The 17,950-nt window shown below is 39.2% G+C and overlaps 2 protein-coding genes across 2 annotated transcripts; one reads left to right on the forward strand and one right to left on the reverse strand.

Moving 5' to 3' along the window:
- Nucleotides 1–3,974: 3,974 nt before the first annotated feature.
- LOC122145797 (probable H/ACA ribonucleoprotein complex subunit 1) lies at nt 3,975–5,335 on the reverse strand. The gene is made up of 2 exons (XM_042761390.1): nt 5,330–5,335; nt 3,975–4,442 (listed from the first exon to the last, which is right to left on the reverse strand). Exons 1-2 carry the CDS (start codon nt 5,333–5,335, stop codon nt 3,975–3,977), a joined length of 474 nt encoding a protein of 157 aa, XP_042617324.1.
- A 2,622-nt stretch (nt 5,336–7,957) lies between these two features.
- Nucleotides 7,958–16,512, forward strand: LOC109060600 (eukaryotic translation initiation factor 4 gamma 2-like). Its single transcript, XM_042761061.1, has 19 exons — nt 7,958–8,067; nt 9,001–9,126; nt 9,273–9,375; nt 9,763–9,894; nt 9,982–10,048; nt 10,140–10,290; nt 10,381–10,492; nt 10,569–10,751; nt 11,655–11,793; nt 11,894–12,030; nt 12,120–12,227; nt 12,428–12,556; nt 12,642–12,746; nt 12,821–13,036; nt 13,130–13,388; nt 14,332–14,536; nt 14,624–14,832; nt 15,123–15,244; nt 15,334–16,512. The coding sequence occupies exons 6-19, from the start codon at nt 10,208–10,210 to the stop codon at nt 15,397–15,399; spliced, it is 2,073 nt and encodes a 690-aa protein (XP_042616995.1). The 5' UTR covers nt 7,958–8,067; nt 9,001–9,126; nt 9,273–9,375; nt 9,763–9,894; nt 9,982–10,048; nt 10,140–10,207; the 3' UTR covers nt 15,400–16,512.
- Nucleotides 16,513–17,950: the final 1,438 nt, after the last annotated feature.

Consider the following 17,950-nt stretch of genomic DNA (forward strand, 5'->3'; position numbering starts at 1 on the left):
TTCATGGTTTTATTTTTATTAGTTTGTAACATTTTAGTTTGTATCCTTTTTTGTTTCAACTTTAACTGTAGAACAGAAAGAAACTTAAGACAGCTAAGTCATCAATATACGTATATATGAGAGATTTTTTGAGTTATTGTCCTCAGTAACACTGTCTTGGCAAATTTAATTTGTCTGTTCACTAAATGCAACATGTCTCACTCAACCAATAAATTCTTGTCGAGTCAACTACAGATTTCTTATTCAGCAAATTATCATTTAGAAATTAAAGAAATGCTCATTTGTCATCATTGCATATAAAGGATGTATATATGAGAACTGTGCAATTTTCTGAATAACAGAATATTAAAAACAACATTATGTTCAATAGCTTTATATAGATATACCTATAGTGTAACACTTAATACACAAACCTCAATTAATAGGCAAAAGATAAGCTCTAACAGCACCACATACCACACAGCAAATAAATAATAGTGATGATGACAACAACAACTGCATAATAATAAATGCAGCAAACGGCAAAAGAATAAGCCTATAACACCAACTGCATAAATTAGTCATGCTGCAATGCATGCTGGGAGCTCACAAATCAGCAACATTATTCAATACAACTAGGAGCTGTGAAATATTATAGGTCCATACTGTGATTCAAAGTAATTAATTCCTTAGTATCTGTGATTTAACAAGCCCTGTACACTCGATAAACCACACAGATTACTGGAGATGAGCTCATTTAGAGTAAGTGCATATGCAGATGAGTGTCCAGTGTGTCCAACCTAATTGAGTCGATGCAATGTGAAATCTTTGCATAACACTCAAAACTTTGACAGGTGATCTTATTAGGAATCATTTTAAAAAAAAATCAGAAACACTTCAATGCACTCACTGAGTTTGTATATACCCTTGTGAAAAAGTTGGACCTACACTTTAACAAGGGGACTTATTCCAAAAAATATATATATACAAATACTAAATAAATAAATGTGAATTGAATGTAATGTAATGTTTTCAGACACTTAACTGCATGTTATTTGCAGTGGATTTACAATGTATTTATGTATTATAGTTTGAATTTATATTGAATGCAATTATTTTATTTATTTATTTTGTTTTTGACCCATTTAGTACATATTTATATGTAATTTCATAATTCTGGTGTCTTTGAAATACGGTTAAAGTTTAAACTAAAATATACTTTAATGTAATTTGTATTATCATGTATTGAAATATATTTGTACACACTTGTAATGAAGTTGCAATTTAATACACTTAAAATATGTTAACTTTAATTGTAATACTGAACAAAACATTACAATCAAAATAATAAAATACTTTACAAACACTTTAGTATGTTAGTCAACACATCAAAATAACTGTACTTCTTCAAGCACGACAAAACAGTTTAAAAGTAAAACATTTCATTTGACATTATTACAAAGTGCACTTTTTAAAAGTGTACTTCAATGGATAGTTCAACCAAAAATGAACATTCTGTCATCATTTACTCACACTCAAGTTATTCCAAACCTGTATGAGATTCTTTCATCTGTTAAGCACAAAAGAAGTTATTTTGAAGAATGTTTGTTACAAAACAGTTGCTGCCATTGACTTTATTAGTATGGAGGAAAATACTATGGAGACAATATAGTCAATGGAGACAAGAGCTGTTTGGTTTCCAACATTCTTCAAAATATCTTATTTTGTGCTTAACAGAAGCAAGAAACTCTCTTTAATGAAAGTCATGAAAAATGTACTCTCTGTAAGTACACTTAAATGGCCTTTTATTTTATTAACATTATATTACCTGCAAGTGCAGTCTTTTTAAAATACTTATAAGATTCAAAGTACACTACAAGTGCACATTTAATTAAGTCACTTCTTTTTTACAAGGGTAATAATCATCAGGACCATGCAACATTTAGGTTCTAGCAGATCACCATCTATATACAGGGCTGTTTGTCTGCTGGCATAGAGCTCTGACTAATTTGCAAGGAAATTAAACATATGTGACAAAGCATAGGATTTAGCTTCTCACCCATACAGCTGAAGATAAATTATTCATAATGGCAAACATTTGAAGTGAGTATAATTCATGTTAGCAGCTGTGAGTACCATTTATTGTGTTTGCATAGGAGAATAGAAGCAGATTTAATGCCTAATTGTGTCCATAGTTTCTCCACTTAAGCTCGTTTCATTGAATCTGAGCTCTTTTGTCCTCCACTGTGACACAAAACCAATAAACCCTTGTCTCTAATTGTATTTATGAGTTTGAAATAGTGTTTTTTAGACTTGAATTAAAAGAGGGTCACCTTGTAAGCATGTTGACAGCATTACAGAGAAGATGGATGGCCCATCTCACTGAATACTTGCTATCCATCAATCATCTCCCAGTGAAAGACCACAACAGAGACGCAAAATTAGATTTATTCAAACAGTTATAGTGGGCCATTCATTCAATTACATTCAAATAAACAATGTACGCTACTTAGATTGTCTTCACAGAGGTGGATGATGGAGAATTTTATCCAATAAGAATGACTTGACAATGATATGATTTTTAAATCTTAAATGCATTCAGATAAGAAAGGAGCAGATAAATAAGGAAGGAAAATCTTTCAAGAGTCACTGACCCCATCTGCTGGTTTATGGTGATAGTACCTCAGTTCAGCATAAACAGACAAACAACCAGTTATTGTTGTGTCAGTTGTTGTCATCAAAGCAATTTGAATAAACGATTAAGTAGTATGGCATTTGATGGCCTATCTTCATTACCACTGTCAAATTAAAGGCTGAATGTCTGAAAGCGAGCTTTTCCCTGAACACGTCATTACAGCACTTAAAGCAGTTCAGAGACGTCCAAGCAATACATTACATGTGTTTTGCTGAATCTCATCAGCATAAGTTGGACGATAAAATTAAAAACAGGTAGTTAAAATATGCAGAGCTGGGGGGCGCGAGGACTGGAATTGAGAACCACTGGTGTAGAGTAACGTAAGCGCTTGTTGTTTGTCGTTTCTCTAATCACGAATGAAGACATGGTTTTATGTTTACGTGGCACAATGCAACGTGTAAAAACACAGTATAAGTCATTATAATCCGGAATTATGTCCCCACTGGATGAAACCAATGGCTATATTGTAATGGGTTTTATTGTTTTTGTCTTGTAGCACCGGTGTTCTGACTGGGACACGGCATCACAGTAAGGCAAGGGGAGTAACATTTCCATCACACGCCTTTGTGGAGTGGACACTGGCGAGAAATGGATCTCCATTCCCCGGCGGTTCCAAGGAGTTTATCGCCAGTGCCATTCCTGACCCAGAGCCCAGCCCACCATCTCCCCCGCAGTATGAAGCATCAGCCTGAGCCCACTGATGACGGAGAGCCATTTCCCACTGTGATCTCCGAGCCAGAGCAAAGCCAATCGACTGAGCAGAGGATCGCCCCGGAAGTTGAGCCCAATCCATCAGACCAGGTGCGAGAGCCGACTACAGAGCCCACCACGAGGAAGAAAGCTGTGGATGGTGTGAGTGTGGAGAGGAGCTCCACCCACTGCATCGCGGCTGAGTATGGTGCGGCATTGGTGCCAAAATGAAGAGGGGAGGGCTCCAGCCCCCAAATCCAATTTAGAGCACCCTCCAATACCCGCTCCTCGAAAATGCCCAGCCTCCCACCCGCTCCAGCCTCCTCCACTGCTGTCATCTGCCCCTCTGCTCGCCATCAGCCCACCATCATTACAGTGCGAGCCCCACGGGACTGTCATCCTCCAGTATCCCTCACCTCCAGGCTCCGAAGCCCCGACTCCACCTCAGCCCGTAGACACAGCAGCTCCACCTCGGCTTCTAGCTCCCTCGCCTCCACCATCAGCCGTCGATCCATCTGCTCCACCGGGCTCCTTCGTCCCTCTGGCTCCACCTTGATTGGCCGTTGACCCACCATCGCCTCTGGACTCCTCTCCTCTGGCTACCCCTTCTTCACTCCATCCCACCGGCTCTGTTGGGCTGCTTCCTCCCGCCAGCTCCACCTTGGTCCTCAGTCGCTCCGGCTCCGCCACGGATCTCTGGATCTCTGCCTTGGTCGCCAGAGCCCTCAGCTCGACCCTGGCCCCCCGGATCCTCGGTATCACCCTGGCTCTTTGGCTCTCCATCTCCGCCTCGGGCTCCTCCTCCACCTGCTCCACCGCCATTGGTCAGCCCCCTGGAGTGGGCTGCCATACCTCCTCCATGGCTCCTCCCACCATCGGCTCCACCGTGGGCCGCTATTATGGCTGTGCCCTGGGTCCTGCTGTGCTCCTCCTTCTGTCTCCCATTGATTGTGTTAATTTGATTCCAGGTGTGTCTAGTTCTTCCCAAATCATCGTGTTTAAAAGCCCTAGTCCTTTCGGTCAGTGTTTGTTGGTTCTGAACGTCCTTCCATGTGTTCCATGTGTCTCCTATGTTCCCCTTGTGATTGGATTATTAAAGACTGTGATATTGAACTCCTTGTACCTTGCTCTCCGAGTGTATTGTGACATATAACTAATTTTTACAAATGCGGATGTCCCTGGATGTCCCCAAAACGTGTGTATTTAGATCACTTACAAACCTGTCCTCAAAATACTGAAGGTACACACACACTTTTTTTTTATCCCCTCCCCCATAATACTTTGCTCTCAGACTATTTCATACTGAAGTGGAGGTAAGCTAAAGCTAACTCTGCGTTTACACCGCCACCGTCGAGAGCATCAAAGTGGCCAGAAGTCATTCATTTTCAATGTGAGCCGGCTTCGAGCAGCGGTGCGGCGTGACTTGGTCGTTGAGAGCGTTGAGGAGAGTTGAAATCAGGGCAACTTTATGGTAATGAGCTATGACGCGGTTCGGTGGCAACCAGTCGGAACGTAGAAGTCCACCACTTGAGAGGATTCCAGAGAACGCAGCTCCGACCACATTAGTTCCCAAGCAAAATATAGGACAGGTTGATTATTGCTGTGGCGGGTTTGCAATAATCTATTATGTGTCTCTGTTTGCGTACAGGGACATAAAAAATAAAATAAAAATTATACGTGGACCAAGGTGTCTGAGATTGTTCCTGGTGAATTGCTGATACGCAGTAACGATATAGGAACAATAATCTAATGATATCATAAATAATAGTACAGTAGTCCCAGTTTACTTTTAAACAAATTACATTAAGTAATGTTTATACTTGAATATATTTACTTAAGTAACATTTTCAATGCAGGACTTTTACTTGCATCAGAGTATTTTTACAGTGCTTTATACATTATTAGGTAAAGGATCTTAATACTTCGTCCACAACAATATTTAATGAGGTTAACTTATAAAGTTACCCTCATTGTGGTTAGTCTGCACAAGATCAAAAAGCTTGTTTGTTTTGCGGCCACATTTCAAATACAAGATAAGCATTCGATCTATGTCTAAGAGCGCTCACGAATCTCTCTGCATCGTTGTTAGTAGGGCGACCAGAGCGATTTTTGACGCTCTCGACGGCGGCAGTGTGAACGCACAGTAATGCCTCCAAATGACTCTCACTCACTTTTTTTTAACACTTTATCTTTAACATTTTCAAGCGACCTATTATTTTGGGGCAAGATATGCATTTTGAGAGGACAATCTTATCCCAAAGAGTACAACTTTATCTTTAAACTTATGAATATATTTATTTTTTTACTCAGATCTAAGTGAATTGTTCTAGTCTGCGGTGAACAAACATACATATAAACTTTTCATAATCAATGCAACATAAACACACAGTTCATCTTTTTCAAATATCGGAAAATTAGATCAATTTACCTCAAAACTCTCCTAATGACATTACTCTCACAAATTAGTGCACACGCAATTTAAAAATAAATAATTTACCAGTATTTTGAAACTGATGTGTGAATGGTGTTTTAAAAAAAAGACAGAACGTTGTTGCCTGTGTGAACAGCGCATTTTTGTATTTACTGGTGATTTTACAACAATTTACTGGTGTGAAAGGGAATAGTGACTCACTCAATAAGACTAGGCCACCTAGAAAGAAGTCTGTCGTTGCAACATTTTGATTTAAAATTAGGAAAGAAACAAACAATGGTGATCTAGGCCTATAACATACATTTGCCGACTTTAACGAGGTAAATGATTCAATGACTCGCTCAAAAGATTTGTTGCCACCTACTAGCGAAATGATAAACTGCGGGGAAAGGGCCACGAATGTCAGTCAGTGAATCTTTGTGATGAACTGGCTCGAAAGACTCGAGTCACTGAGCTGAATCGAAATTCCCTCCACTATTCGGCATCCTAGGCTGCGTCCGAAAGCCTAGGCAGCTGACTTATCAGGCAATGACTTTTTTGCATGGAGGCACCTCATGAAACTTGAGTTTTGGTGATAACTAAATGAATATTTAATTACTATAATATCGATTTCTCGCTAGAAATAACATCAAAAATCAGAAATATACATTAATACTTTGATATCCCACAATCCTGTGCGTTCCATTCTGTGACAGTTAAGCCAAAAAATAAAGATGGTGTCTGAAAGTTGCGGTCGGTGCTCAGTTTGTGTGTAAATGTATGTTTTTGATCAACGGTTTCAACTTTTTATGTAATTTCTAGCAAGAAATTAATGCAGAAATTAAATATCCACTTAGTTATCACCAAAGCTCTCTATATTTTGCTGTATTTCATTAAACCATTACTCTGCCTCAGAAGCCTGTCCAAAATCAGTTTAATGAGGTGCCTTCGTGCAAAAACGCTGCCTGCAAAGTCATTGCCTGATACGGCAGCGAGGCAGCAAGTCACCTGGCTAAGTTTTCGGATGCAGCCAAGGTACCTCCGGAGACAGGAAGTGCCCTGATGCCTTCCTGCCTTGGAATGCAGACTCCGAAGGCAGCATTTTAGAGCTTTCGGACGCAGCCCTAAGTTTTGGCCCGTTGTAGGTGCAGCGAAACTTGATGATGACGTATCATCCAGCACGTTTGAAGCGTCCGGTGAATAAAGTTGCGGCTGTTCGTGACGTCAGATCACAGTTCTCCTCCTCATACCGGTGCGGCAGTGTTACCTCAAGACGCACTGCTCTTTAACCATAATATTAATAACGCGTACATAAAACTAGTTTCCCTTTCTCATCTGTTTTCTTTCTTGTCTGGTAACCCAACACCATCAAAGCTGAAGTTCTTTTAGAAAAGGTAAGGTTGTGATTTGGAGCCGCTGTGCTGCTGCTGTAAAATGGCTCTGACTGCTCGCGTGCTCCCGCTTCTACCTTCACTAAACCGGTGACCGCTAACGGTACCGGTACCTTCCGAGTGAACCGACCGCCGTCACAGCGTTAAGCCCAGAGGTTTCCCGCAGTATATGAGCTGCGGAGTGTGTTTATATGTTGATGGAGCGGCTGTGCTGACTCGCTTTAGGAGAAAATGGCGTCCGGTTATTCAGATCAGCTGTTATTTCGCACCACCCTGCCGGTAAACCGCACATTTGACTATAAAACTTTGAATATCGCGCAGCCAAGTGAGCCGCTATGAAACGTGACGCCCGGTTTTAGTTTCCTCTTGTTCGTTGAGTCGATTCTAAACGTCGAATGGCTGTTTTCCTGTGTGTGATAATTACTTAGCCTCGATGCTAATACACGAGAATGACAACAACTGAGTGTGTGATTTAATTAGTGTCCATCATAAAACGTCCATTAATTTAAACCGTCCGTATGTAACGTTAGTCTTATATAAGCCTTTTAATAAACACAATTATAATGGCGCTCGAATGTGTTGTTTAATAAATCAAGGCTCTTTTGTGAAATCTGAGCTCGTGGCAGAGGCCTTGTGCTTTGTTCGGATTTGATCATTACTTTTTTTCATTTTTCTAAAGGGGCTGATTTGACCATTTGATCAATCGTGTACATTCCGGTTAAAGTTCAATGCCTGTCATTTCCATTCATTTTGAAAATGTATATGAATGTAGTGTTTTTCCTCTCATTTAGGCCGTGTTTCTACACCCCCACCCTTTCACTCTCATTCTTTTTGAGGATCTTTCATTGTCAAGCCGCCAAAGTGGAGAGTGTGATTGCAGAGGGGGGTGCTTCTCGTTTCAGGTACACATTTGACTTCTACACTGTTTCTGGTAGACCTTATGCCACTTCAGAAGACCCTAAAGATTCATTAGTAGAAAAGGACATATTAATAGCTTTTTAATTGAGCTGATGGTCAGAAAGAGCTTGTATTTCACACACATCTTCCTGGGATATAGACTGGAGAAGGAGTTGCGTTCATTTTAATTTAAACTCAAAATACAAATTTTCGCTTTTGTAGTGCTTCTTCGGGCGGAGGAGGAGGTAGGGGTGCAGCTCAGCACTATCCCAAGTCTGTTGGCAACAGGTACATTTGGAGAATTCAATAATAAGCCATTTAATAAGTGCTGTTTTAGTTATGTGTATTACGAGGTACACAACAGTACGTACACAAAAACAAGATTGTTTTAAGAGTGATTTAAATAAAAATAAAGCCTGGAGCTGCATTTTCAGACAGACAATCTTATTTATTAAAAATTCATGTCACCTTATAATTCTTAATCGAAATAACTTAGGTTGCAGAACGGTGCACACTTCAGAGAACACGTCACTCAAGAGATTGCAGCAATAGCAAACAACAACGAGCCAGTTTCCCGGTGGACAAAATCAAGTCCAGGCCACCTTTTTTTTTTTTTTCGTTCGCGTCTTTTCACTTTGAGATGGGTCACGATTGGAAAGGAAAGATGATTTCAGCTTCCATTTCATGCTGACTTTAATGTCTAAACTTGGTTAGGTTCTGCTTATTACAAGTGTCTCAGTTTTAAATGTAGTCATTATTAGTAGCTTGTTCTGAATCGGAGGCGTTGAAGTTAAGTGTTTTTAGTCTTCTAAAGGTGGTGGCAGAATCCTTTCTGATTTTCGCACAAAGATATTTCAATACTGATGTTCTGTGATGGACATTAGTAAGTCTCTAAAGGCTGGACCAAACCAATGACTGTGCACTGTTGTGTTTTATAGCGAGTTCCTGGGGAAAACCCCAGGGCCTGGCGTTCAGAGATGGGTTCCTTCACGAAGCACTAGACGAGATGTCAACTCCTCCAACGAAAAAGAACGACACGATGCAATCTTCAGGAAAGTGAGAGGGTAAGAGCCTGAAATGAAGCTCCTCGTTCAGTTTGAGAATGATGACTGTGTACTTGAATTGGCTTTTTGTTTTTGTTTCAATGGCTGTTACTGAAAAACTGATCATTTTGCTGCTCTTTTTTTTGTCCTTTTTTTTTTTTTTTTAGCATACTTAATAAACTGGCCCCTGAGAAGTTTGACAAGCTATGCCTTGAGCTCCTGAATGTGGGCGTAGATTCAAAGCTCGTCCTCAAAGGGATCATCTTGCTGGTGAGGATTTTGTTTGTTATATATGTAGGCTAGAGTTGTAACACAATACGAGTGCTGGTGAAACTTGGCAGTGCCAACTTTTCTCGTGCAAGATCATCACGTGAGAACAAACCGATGAGAGCATGCAACAATGAGGCATAAAAAAATGAACGTTAGGCACCAAAGCTTTTGTGGATTGGCTCACCTGAAAACCATTGTTTGGCAAAAAGTTGCATGCATATACCTGACATGTTATGTAATATTTATATCTCAAATAAAAGGGAATATATATAGAAGTGTTAATATTATTAAAATGAACACTTCAAAAACAGTGGATGGTCTACATCTGCATTTACATGCAAGGCTTTCGTTTTAATGTTGAACCATCTACTTGTTCACTTCAACTAGATTGTAGACAAAGCCCTTGAAGAGCCGAAGTATAGCTCGCTATATGCTCAGCTATGTCTGCGTTTGGCAGAGGATGCTCCAAACTTTGACGGCCCATCAACAGAGATCCAGTCATCACAAAAGCAGAGCACTGTAAGAATTTCCTCTTTATTCATTTGCAAAAAGCTCAACAGCACAGTGTACTGTGTCAGTGTATTTATTCCACTATTTCTCCTATAGACATTCAGGAGACTTCTGATATCCAAACTTCAGGATGAATTTGAAAACCGCACCAGAAATGTTGACAGTAAGTAGACTGTGGACGTGCTAACATTATTACAGCAACTATACTGAATTGCCTGATGTTTTACTTATGATTTTTTTTTTTCTTCTAACAGTCTATGATAAAAATGACAGCCCTCTCACCTCTGAGGAGGAGGAGCAGCGTGCTATTGCCAAGATCAAAATGCTGGGCAACATCAAATTCATCGGAGAACTTGGCAAACTCGATCTCATTCATGAGTCTATCCTTCATAAATGCATCAAAACAGTGAGTTATTCATAAATCCTCTACTGAAAAATTAATGCCGGCTACTTGATTTCCAACCTAATGTTGTTGCATTTGAACCCTCCTAATTGACTTCTGGAAAAGAAGAAAAGAGTCCAACTTAAGGATATGGGGGAGGATTTGGAGTGCCTCTGTCAGATAATGAGAACTGTGGGGCCAAGGCTAGATCATGAGAAAGCCAAGGTAAGCTGCTTTAAGACTAGCAGGACTTTGGGTGCATTAAGACCGTGGTATTTCCTAACACCCCTTTGTCTCGCAGTCTTTAATGGATCAGTACTACGGCCGTATGCGATCCTTAATGAACAATAAGGACTTGCCTGCTCGGATTCGTTTCCTGCTTCAGGATACCGTGGAGTTGCGAGAGAACAATTGGGTGCCTCGGAAAGCTTTTATTGATAATGGACCTAAGACTATCAACCAGATCCGCCAGGATGCAGTAAAGGTGAGACCCCGCCAGTGAACGTTTGACTTTTTTTTTTTTTTTTTTTTTTTTTTTTTTTGTGGATTTGCAGTATAACATTGTACATGCAAACTCGTTGCCTTTCTGTGAAATATGCCGTTTTGACATTTGAAATGGGCCATTCACATGACTTTTTATTTGGGACAGGGCGAGTTATGTGATTGTATTGCCCCTTTTCTCTTTCTCTGAAGATTTAAATATTAATTTTAATAAATTTAAATGATGAATTGTATGAAATTTATTAGTTCAAAGTTTAGTGCTAAATGATTTGGGAGAAACTTAAATTGGGCTGTTCATACTTAGATTTTACTTTTTATTAAGAGCTGACCTTTTCTGAAGTCTCTTTCCACTTGAGTTTTCATGGGCAATATTTCCCACTGTTCTTGGCCAATTTAGTATTACTATAGCTTTTGTGATTTATGAAATAAGAATATTAAAATTAATGTATGTATGTATAAGAAAAGTAAAGTTTTTACTGTACATTACAATAGTAAAATGTCTTAATTTAATTTTCGAATGGTAAACCAGGCTTTAATTTTGGGGTGCCGACAAATAATGTTCTGTTGGGCTCAGCCTAAAGCTGTGTGTTTAACACATGTGCAGCCCGTAATACCATAATAATTTAATTACGTTTGGCATAAGCCCTTTTGTGATATTGATTTTATTTCAATATATTGTGGAGACCTGTGAGTTTTAGTTTTTTTTTTTTTTTTTTTTTTTTTCCTCCAATACTTTTAACTGTTATTTGAACCGTGAAGTTGTTTAAATCAGTTTTTACAGTTCAGAATATTACCATAGACATTGCTGTTTCAAATCATCATTGCTTCCTAAATGTATAGTTCTAATATCAGAATTTTTCAAAATGTCTTTCTTTGTTCCTCACAGGACTTGGGTGTTTTTATTCCACCAATGTCTCAAGGAATTAGGACTGACTTCTTTCAAGAAAGTCCTTTCTTGCCGGCGAGAATTAAACCTGATCGAGAAACTCTTGGGGGATTAGCGGATATGTTTGGGCAGATGCCAGGTATGTCCCTGAAGTGCATTGACATTTCTGGGACAGGTTGCGCATGACTGGATTTACTCTATGGTTCACTGCCAGCTTAATAACTCTTGTCTGGTTGTAGGCAGTGGGATTGGTACTGGCCCTGGGGTCATTCAGGACAGGTATTCCCCCACCATGGGCCGTCGCACAAATCCTCTTTTCAATGGGCACAGTGGCCACATGGCCCCTGCACCTCAGCCTTTCATGAAATCCAACCAGGTGAATGCCCATTTACCAAATAACTAATGCTTGAAGATTTCAAAATATTAGTCCAACTTGCGTGTTTTTTGTTTCTGGTTTAATCAAAGGGGCAGAATCTGCTTTTCCAGAACCAGACTCATTCATCTCAGCAGCAAGCTCAGTCTAAGGATATGGCGCCACGTTTTATCAAGAAAGGACAGCTGAATGCTGATGAGGTAGGGACTTTTTTTCTGTTAATGATAAACGTATCATTGTCATATACCAATATCAGTACCAATCTGTACTGAAAAAAAAAAAAGTGCTATTGAACATTTCACACAGTTTGTATTCTGTGTAGTCTGGGCTTAATTTACAGGAAAATGTTTTTGATCTGGTAGGATTGATTACTTAAATGATTTTTCTCGTCATACTTCAGATTAGCTTGAGACCTGCTCAGTCATTCATTTTAAACAAAAACCAAATGCCAAAGTTGCAGCCGCAGATACCTACCATGATTCCTCCAAGTGCTCAACCTCCACGCACCTCCACACCTCCGCTGGGACAGGTAATGAGTACTGCAGTTCATGCATGGGAACAAAATGCCATATTTTTATTTTTAAGGTGCTTTAAATGCTTTCTGTTGTTTATAGCCACCGCAACTTGGCCTGAAAACCAGCCCACCTCCAATTCAGGAGAAGCCACAGAAGACCACTAAGAAGCCACCGCCTGCTAGGGAGGAACTGCTTAAGATGACTGTACGTACCACTCTTTTTGCTGAAAATGGTTCACAGAAACTTTTGAGTGAGCTGTTCCTTAAATTTGCTTGCAGGAGAATGTTGTGACCACTTACTTGAGCAGCAAAAACATGAACGAGGCGGTGAATGGGGTGCGAGAGATGAAAGCTCCCAAACACTTCCTGCCTGAGATGTTGAGTAAGATGATCATCTGCTCACTGGAGAGCCCAGATGAGGATCGAGAGCATGTCAGCACTCTGATCAACACACTCCGCATGGAGGGACTGGTCACAGGAGAGAACTTTATGCAGGTTTGTATACATGTTGCATCAGTGAGATTCACCCTCACAGCATCTTTACTGAAACCGGAACTCATCGTTTCCTCAAATAACATCTTTTTACAGGCTTTTCTCAATGTTCTGGACCAGTGTCCCAAGATCGAGTTGGATATTCCATTGGTTAAGTCTTACCTGGCTCAGTTTGCTGCCCGGGCGATCATTGCTGAGCTTGTGAGCATGGCAGAGTTGGCCCACCCTCTGGAGAACGGCACCCACTTTCCTCTCTTCCTCCTCTGCTTGCAGCAAATGACCAAAATGAAAGATCGGGAGTGGTTGACCGACCTGTTCCAGCAGAGCAAGGTCAACATGCAGAAGATGCTGCCAGGTATGTGTGACCAATTTTTTTTTTATTTTTTTTTTATTTTTTTTGGTACTGTCTGAACCGGTGTCATCCAGCAAGTGGGTTCTCTACAAAACGAGCTAGCTATTTGAAAAAGACCACCTCCGAGCAGTATATAGAATCCAAGGCAGCAATTCATGTCTTGTTTCAACACGCCCCACGAAACAGTAGATCATTATCATTTAAAGAGACATGCATGAAACGGGGGGGCGTGGTGGGAGGTGTTTTTTTTGACGGTGTAAAGGGTGTGTTGTCTTACACAACCATTGAGGAATTTTAACCAGAGTATGTTACAGACATTTCATGAAGACCTTAAAGAATCATACCAGCTTGTGGAAAATGGGCATCTGATGTCCCCTTTAACATCAGTATGTAATTTTGCCTTTAGAATGGTAACAGGGTTGATGCTTCTAGAGTAGTGGTCAGCCAATATATCACCAAGGCCGATATTTGGCATATTGCAAATATCACCATTGGCCGATAAGTGTCTTTATGCTTTTTTGTTGTTTTCGGGTGTTTTATTTTGTTTTATTTCTGAGAGCAGCAGTTCCTGAGCACACACAGTGCTCACATTCTCCCTCTTGTTAAAAATTGTCCACTATCGACCCCCCTGCTTTCCAAAATCAGCATTTGCTGTCAAAAAAAAACATATCGGCCGACCATTCTAGAGTTTTCTTTGACTTGGGAGTTAGAAAATCAGATTTTTAGAGAATCTTTCAGTTTTGTCCACTTCGTTTCAGTTGTTTACCATCCAAAATCATGGTAACAGGGTTGATATTTTCAATTGGTGAAATTTATAAGTTCATAATTCAGTTGCCCGATTTGTTAAATCACTTTATAAAGAAATTTAATATGAATTTCCATTTTGTTTTGTGTATTGACTGGTGTTCATTTCCAATATTCCTCTATCTATATTCTCTGTCCACAGAAATAGATCAAAACAAAGATCGTATGTTGGAGATTCTGGAGGGGAAGGGCCTGAGCTTCTTATTCCCTCTGATGAAGCTGGAGAAGGAGCTGCTGAAACAAATTATAGCAGATCCTGCCCCGCAAACCATCTACAAGTGGATCAAGGACAACATTTCTCCAAAACTGCACACTGATAAGGGTTTCGTTAACATTCTTATGACCAGGTATGAAGATGGGCATTCTGGCCCGAATGTTTCTTAGAAATGGTTTACTCTATGGACACTTGGTTAACCCTCCCAACATTCTTCTAGCTTTTTGCAGTACATTATCCATGAGATGTATACCACTGAAGGTGATGACCAATTATCTGCACCTACGAAAGAGCAGCTTGACCAGGAAAAACAGTTGCTACTTGCCTTCAAACCGGTGATGCAAAAATTCCTGCATGAACACGTGGACCTGCAAGTCAGTGCACTCTACGCACTCCAAGTCCACTGCAACACCCATGCTTTTCCCAAAGGTACGGCTAAAAATCTTCTGACTGTATATTATGATAACTACCCCAGACTTGGAGGAATGCATGTTTGTTTGTATCTTTTAATTCCTTTTTTTTTTTAATTAAAATAATAGTACTAATAACCCCCCTCCCCCAGACCTTGACAATTATATTTAAATGCAGAACGCAGAAAGTCATGGAAATTCATTGGTCTAAAGGTGTGGGAACCCTGAAGTTTGTTTACCGTGTCAGACATTAAAGTATTCAGACGAAATGCATGTTTTCTTTTATTTAATGGTCTCTTCTCTCTTTAGGAATGTTACTGCGCTACTTTGTCAACTTTTATGATATGGAGATAATTGAAGAAGAGGCCTTCCTTGCATGGAAAGAAGATATTACCCAGGAGTTTCCAGGGAAGGGAAAAGCATTGTTCCAGGTAATTATGCTACTGCAGTCAACAGTGACGCACCTTTTCTTTGGAAACCACAAATTTACATAGTTTTTTTTCTTTTTCTTGTTGTTCAGGTGAACCAGTGGCTCACCTGGCTGGAGACTGCGGAAGAGGAAGAGTCTGAGGAGGAAGCTGACTAAAGAACCAGCCAAAGCCTTGATGTACTCTCCTCTGTCATCTCTCCCGTTTCGTTTCACCATCTCTCCTTTCACCTGCGGCAATTCACCGCAGTTCATTCCACACTGCTGTTTCCTGCAGTGTCAAGCCAACGTATTATTCACGCTTCTCTTTGGCCTCATTGTTTAAAGCATGTAATGACTATCATCTGTTCAGGCCCACCACAGATAAATGGTATTAGCAGCTTGAAACTGCATCTTTTTTATATATATTTTTTTTGCTTTTAAAAACATGTATTTGCAAGAGCCTTTTCTGCTGCCGTTCATTTCAGCACAAAACTATAGAAAATGCACTTTTGCTCAGTGTCATATTTTGAGTTGCTGCAATATTCAGTTTTGTTTGTTACAAAGAATCCTCAGTAGTCTTTGGTTACCATAATGTTTAGTCGATGCTTATTGTTTTTTTTTTTTTTGTTAGTTTTTTTTTTAAACCTCACAGTGGTGGGTGTAGTGTGCTGTGTGTGTGATGGAGTTTAATGAAAAATTCTCCAGATCTGCAAGGTGCTTGAGTCTGTGAAACAGGAAAAAAGGTTTACTTTCCAGTTATGATTGTAAAATAACATGTTTGTTTTTTTTCTTCCCCTACTATTTCTTATAATAATGAACAAAGCCATGTGGGAGAGATGAAATTATGCAGCCTTTTCCCAACCCATAAGCGTCCCCCACCTCCAGTACTTGTCAAGCTGATACTTGAATTTTTTTTTTTCTTTACAGCATGTTCAGGGATTACCAAACACAGCCTGTTTAGATGCAACAATTTGATCCAAACAGAAATGTGTAATTTTTTTTTTTAATGTATTTTAATTGGTAAAATAAAGATGAAACGAGATGAGAAATTTGGTATGGATGTTCAATATACAAATCACTGTTTTACAGCCTAACAATGTTTTCCCATGATGGATATTATACACGTTTATTTAATCATGAGGGGGAAATCAAAGCTTTATCATTAGGTAGGACAACAAATAATGACCTGCTCATGTGGTTTTGCTATTTAAAGTGTTACTGTAAGGTGTAAGGGCTCAGAATGTTCAATGTGCCACTGTTGCTTTCAATAAAGTTACACACCAGCATTTATTTGGCCTTATTTCATGTGTGCTTTGGCATGAATATGTGTTACAAAGAATATTTGTCATCAGACTTGTATTTACTGAAGTTCAGCCTCCAGTACAAATGAACAATGCTGGGTTTTTTTTTTTTTTTTTCTGGATTTCTGAGTCTGTGAAGAGAAATATTAACCTGAATCCCTTTTATGACTGATAACACTTCTAGTTACACAAGTTCAGTTTTTTTTTTTTTTTTTTTTTTTGCTCAAGTTTTATTTTAGAACACGTTCCTGAGCTGTTTTTCTTTTTTCTTTTTTTTTTTTTAGAATATCAGTTGAATTAACTCTGTCACTACTTGTGTACATTTTTGAGCTGTGGTTGGCCCTGAATGATGACATCAGATATGTAAACTTATGCAGTGATTTGTAAATGTTTTTTACTATTCAGGAATGAACAAAAACGATGCTTAAAATCCTTGATCAGAAATGAAATATGAGAAAATGCTTTGGTTTTAAATCCGAATATACTGTAATGGTTGTTAAGATGCCCCATACATGATGCTTCGTAATGTAATTTTTAAAAATGTTAATTTTTTTATCTTGTTTTTCAGTAGTTCTTATGTATCTCATTCATATTGTGCAATGCTTTCCATAGGTAGGCTGTTATTGTATTATTGATACCATGTTGGAAACATTTTCTAATAAAGTATGAAAAAAAAGTCACATTTGCAGATTAAGTAATTGCATCTACGCTACTGTTAAAAAAAAAAAAATTCTGAAATTAATGAATTTATTTATTAGATACATCTAATAAATGTATATCTATATTCACACTCACCGGCCACTTTAGTAGGTGCACCTGTTCAACTGCTTGTTAACATAAATATCTAAACATGCATTTGGGCATGTAAAGGTGGTAAATACAATCTGCAGAAGTTTGAACCAAGCATCAGAATGGAAAGGTAATTTAAGACTGAATGTGACATGGTTATTTGAACCAGACTGGCTGGTCTGAGTATTTCAGAAACTGTTGATCTACTGGGATTTTCACACACAGCCGTCTCTAGGGTTTACAGAGAATGATCCTAAAAAGAGAAACTATCCAGTGAGTTAAGTTCTGTGGCTGAAAATGCCTTGTTGATGCCAGAGGTCAGAAGATAATGGCCAAACTGGTTCGAGCAGATTAAAAGGCAACGGTAGCTCAATAAACCAGTCATGACAACCAAAGCATGCAGCTTCTCTGAACACACAACAATCAAAATCACACCAAAAATCAAACAAACGTGTATGAATTTCATCAAAGCAACCTATGATGTAAGTCCATAGTTTGTATAGCCCTCACATGCCTGTATGCACTCCTGACAACGTCTAGACATGCTCCTGATGAGATGGTGTATGATGTCCTGTGGGATCTTCTGACGGCTTCGGATGCTCTGATACATAACTTATTTAGGGGTTCTCAGTTAGATT

Source organism: Cyprinus carpio, chromosome A7 (genome assembly GCF_018340385.1).
Source record: "Cyprinus carpio isolate SPL01 chromosome A7, ASM1834038v1, whole genome shotgun sequence".
NCBI lineage: Eukaryota > Metazoa > Chordata > Actinopteri > Cypriniformes > Cyprinidae > Cyprinus > Cyprinus carpio.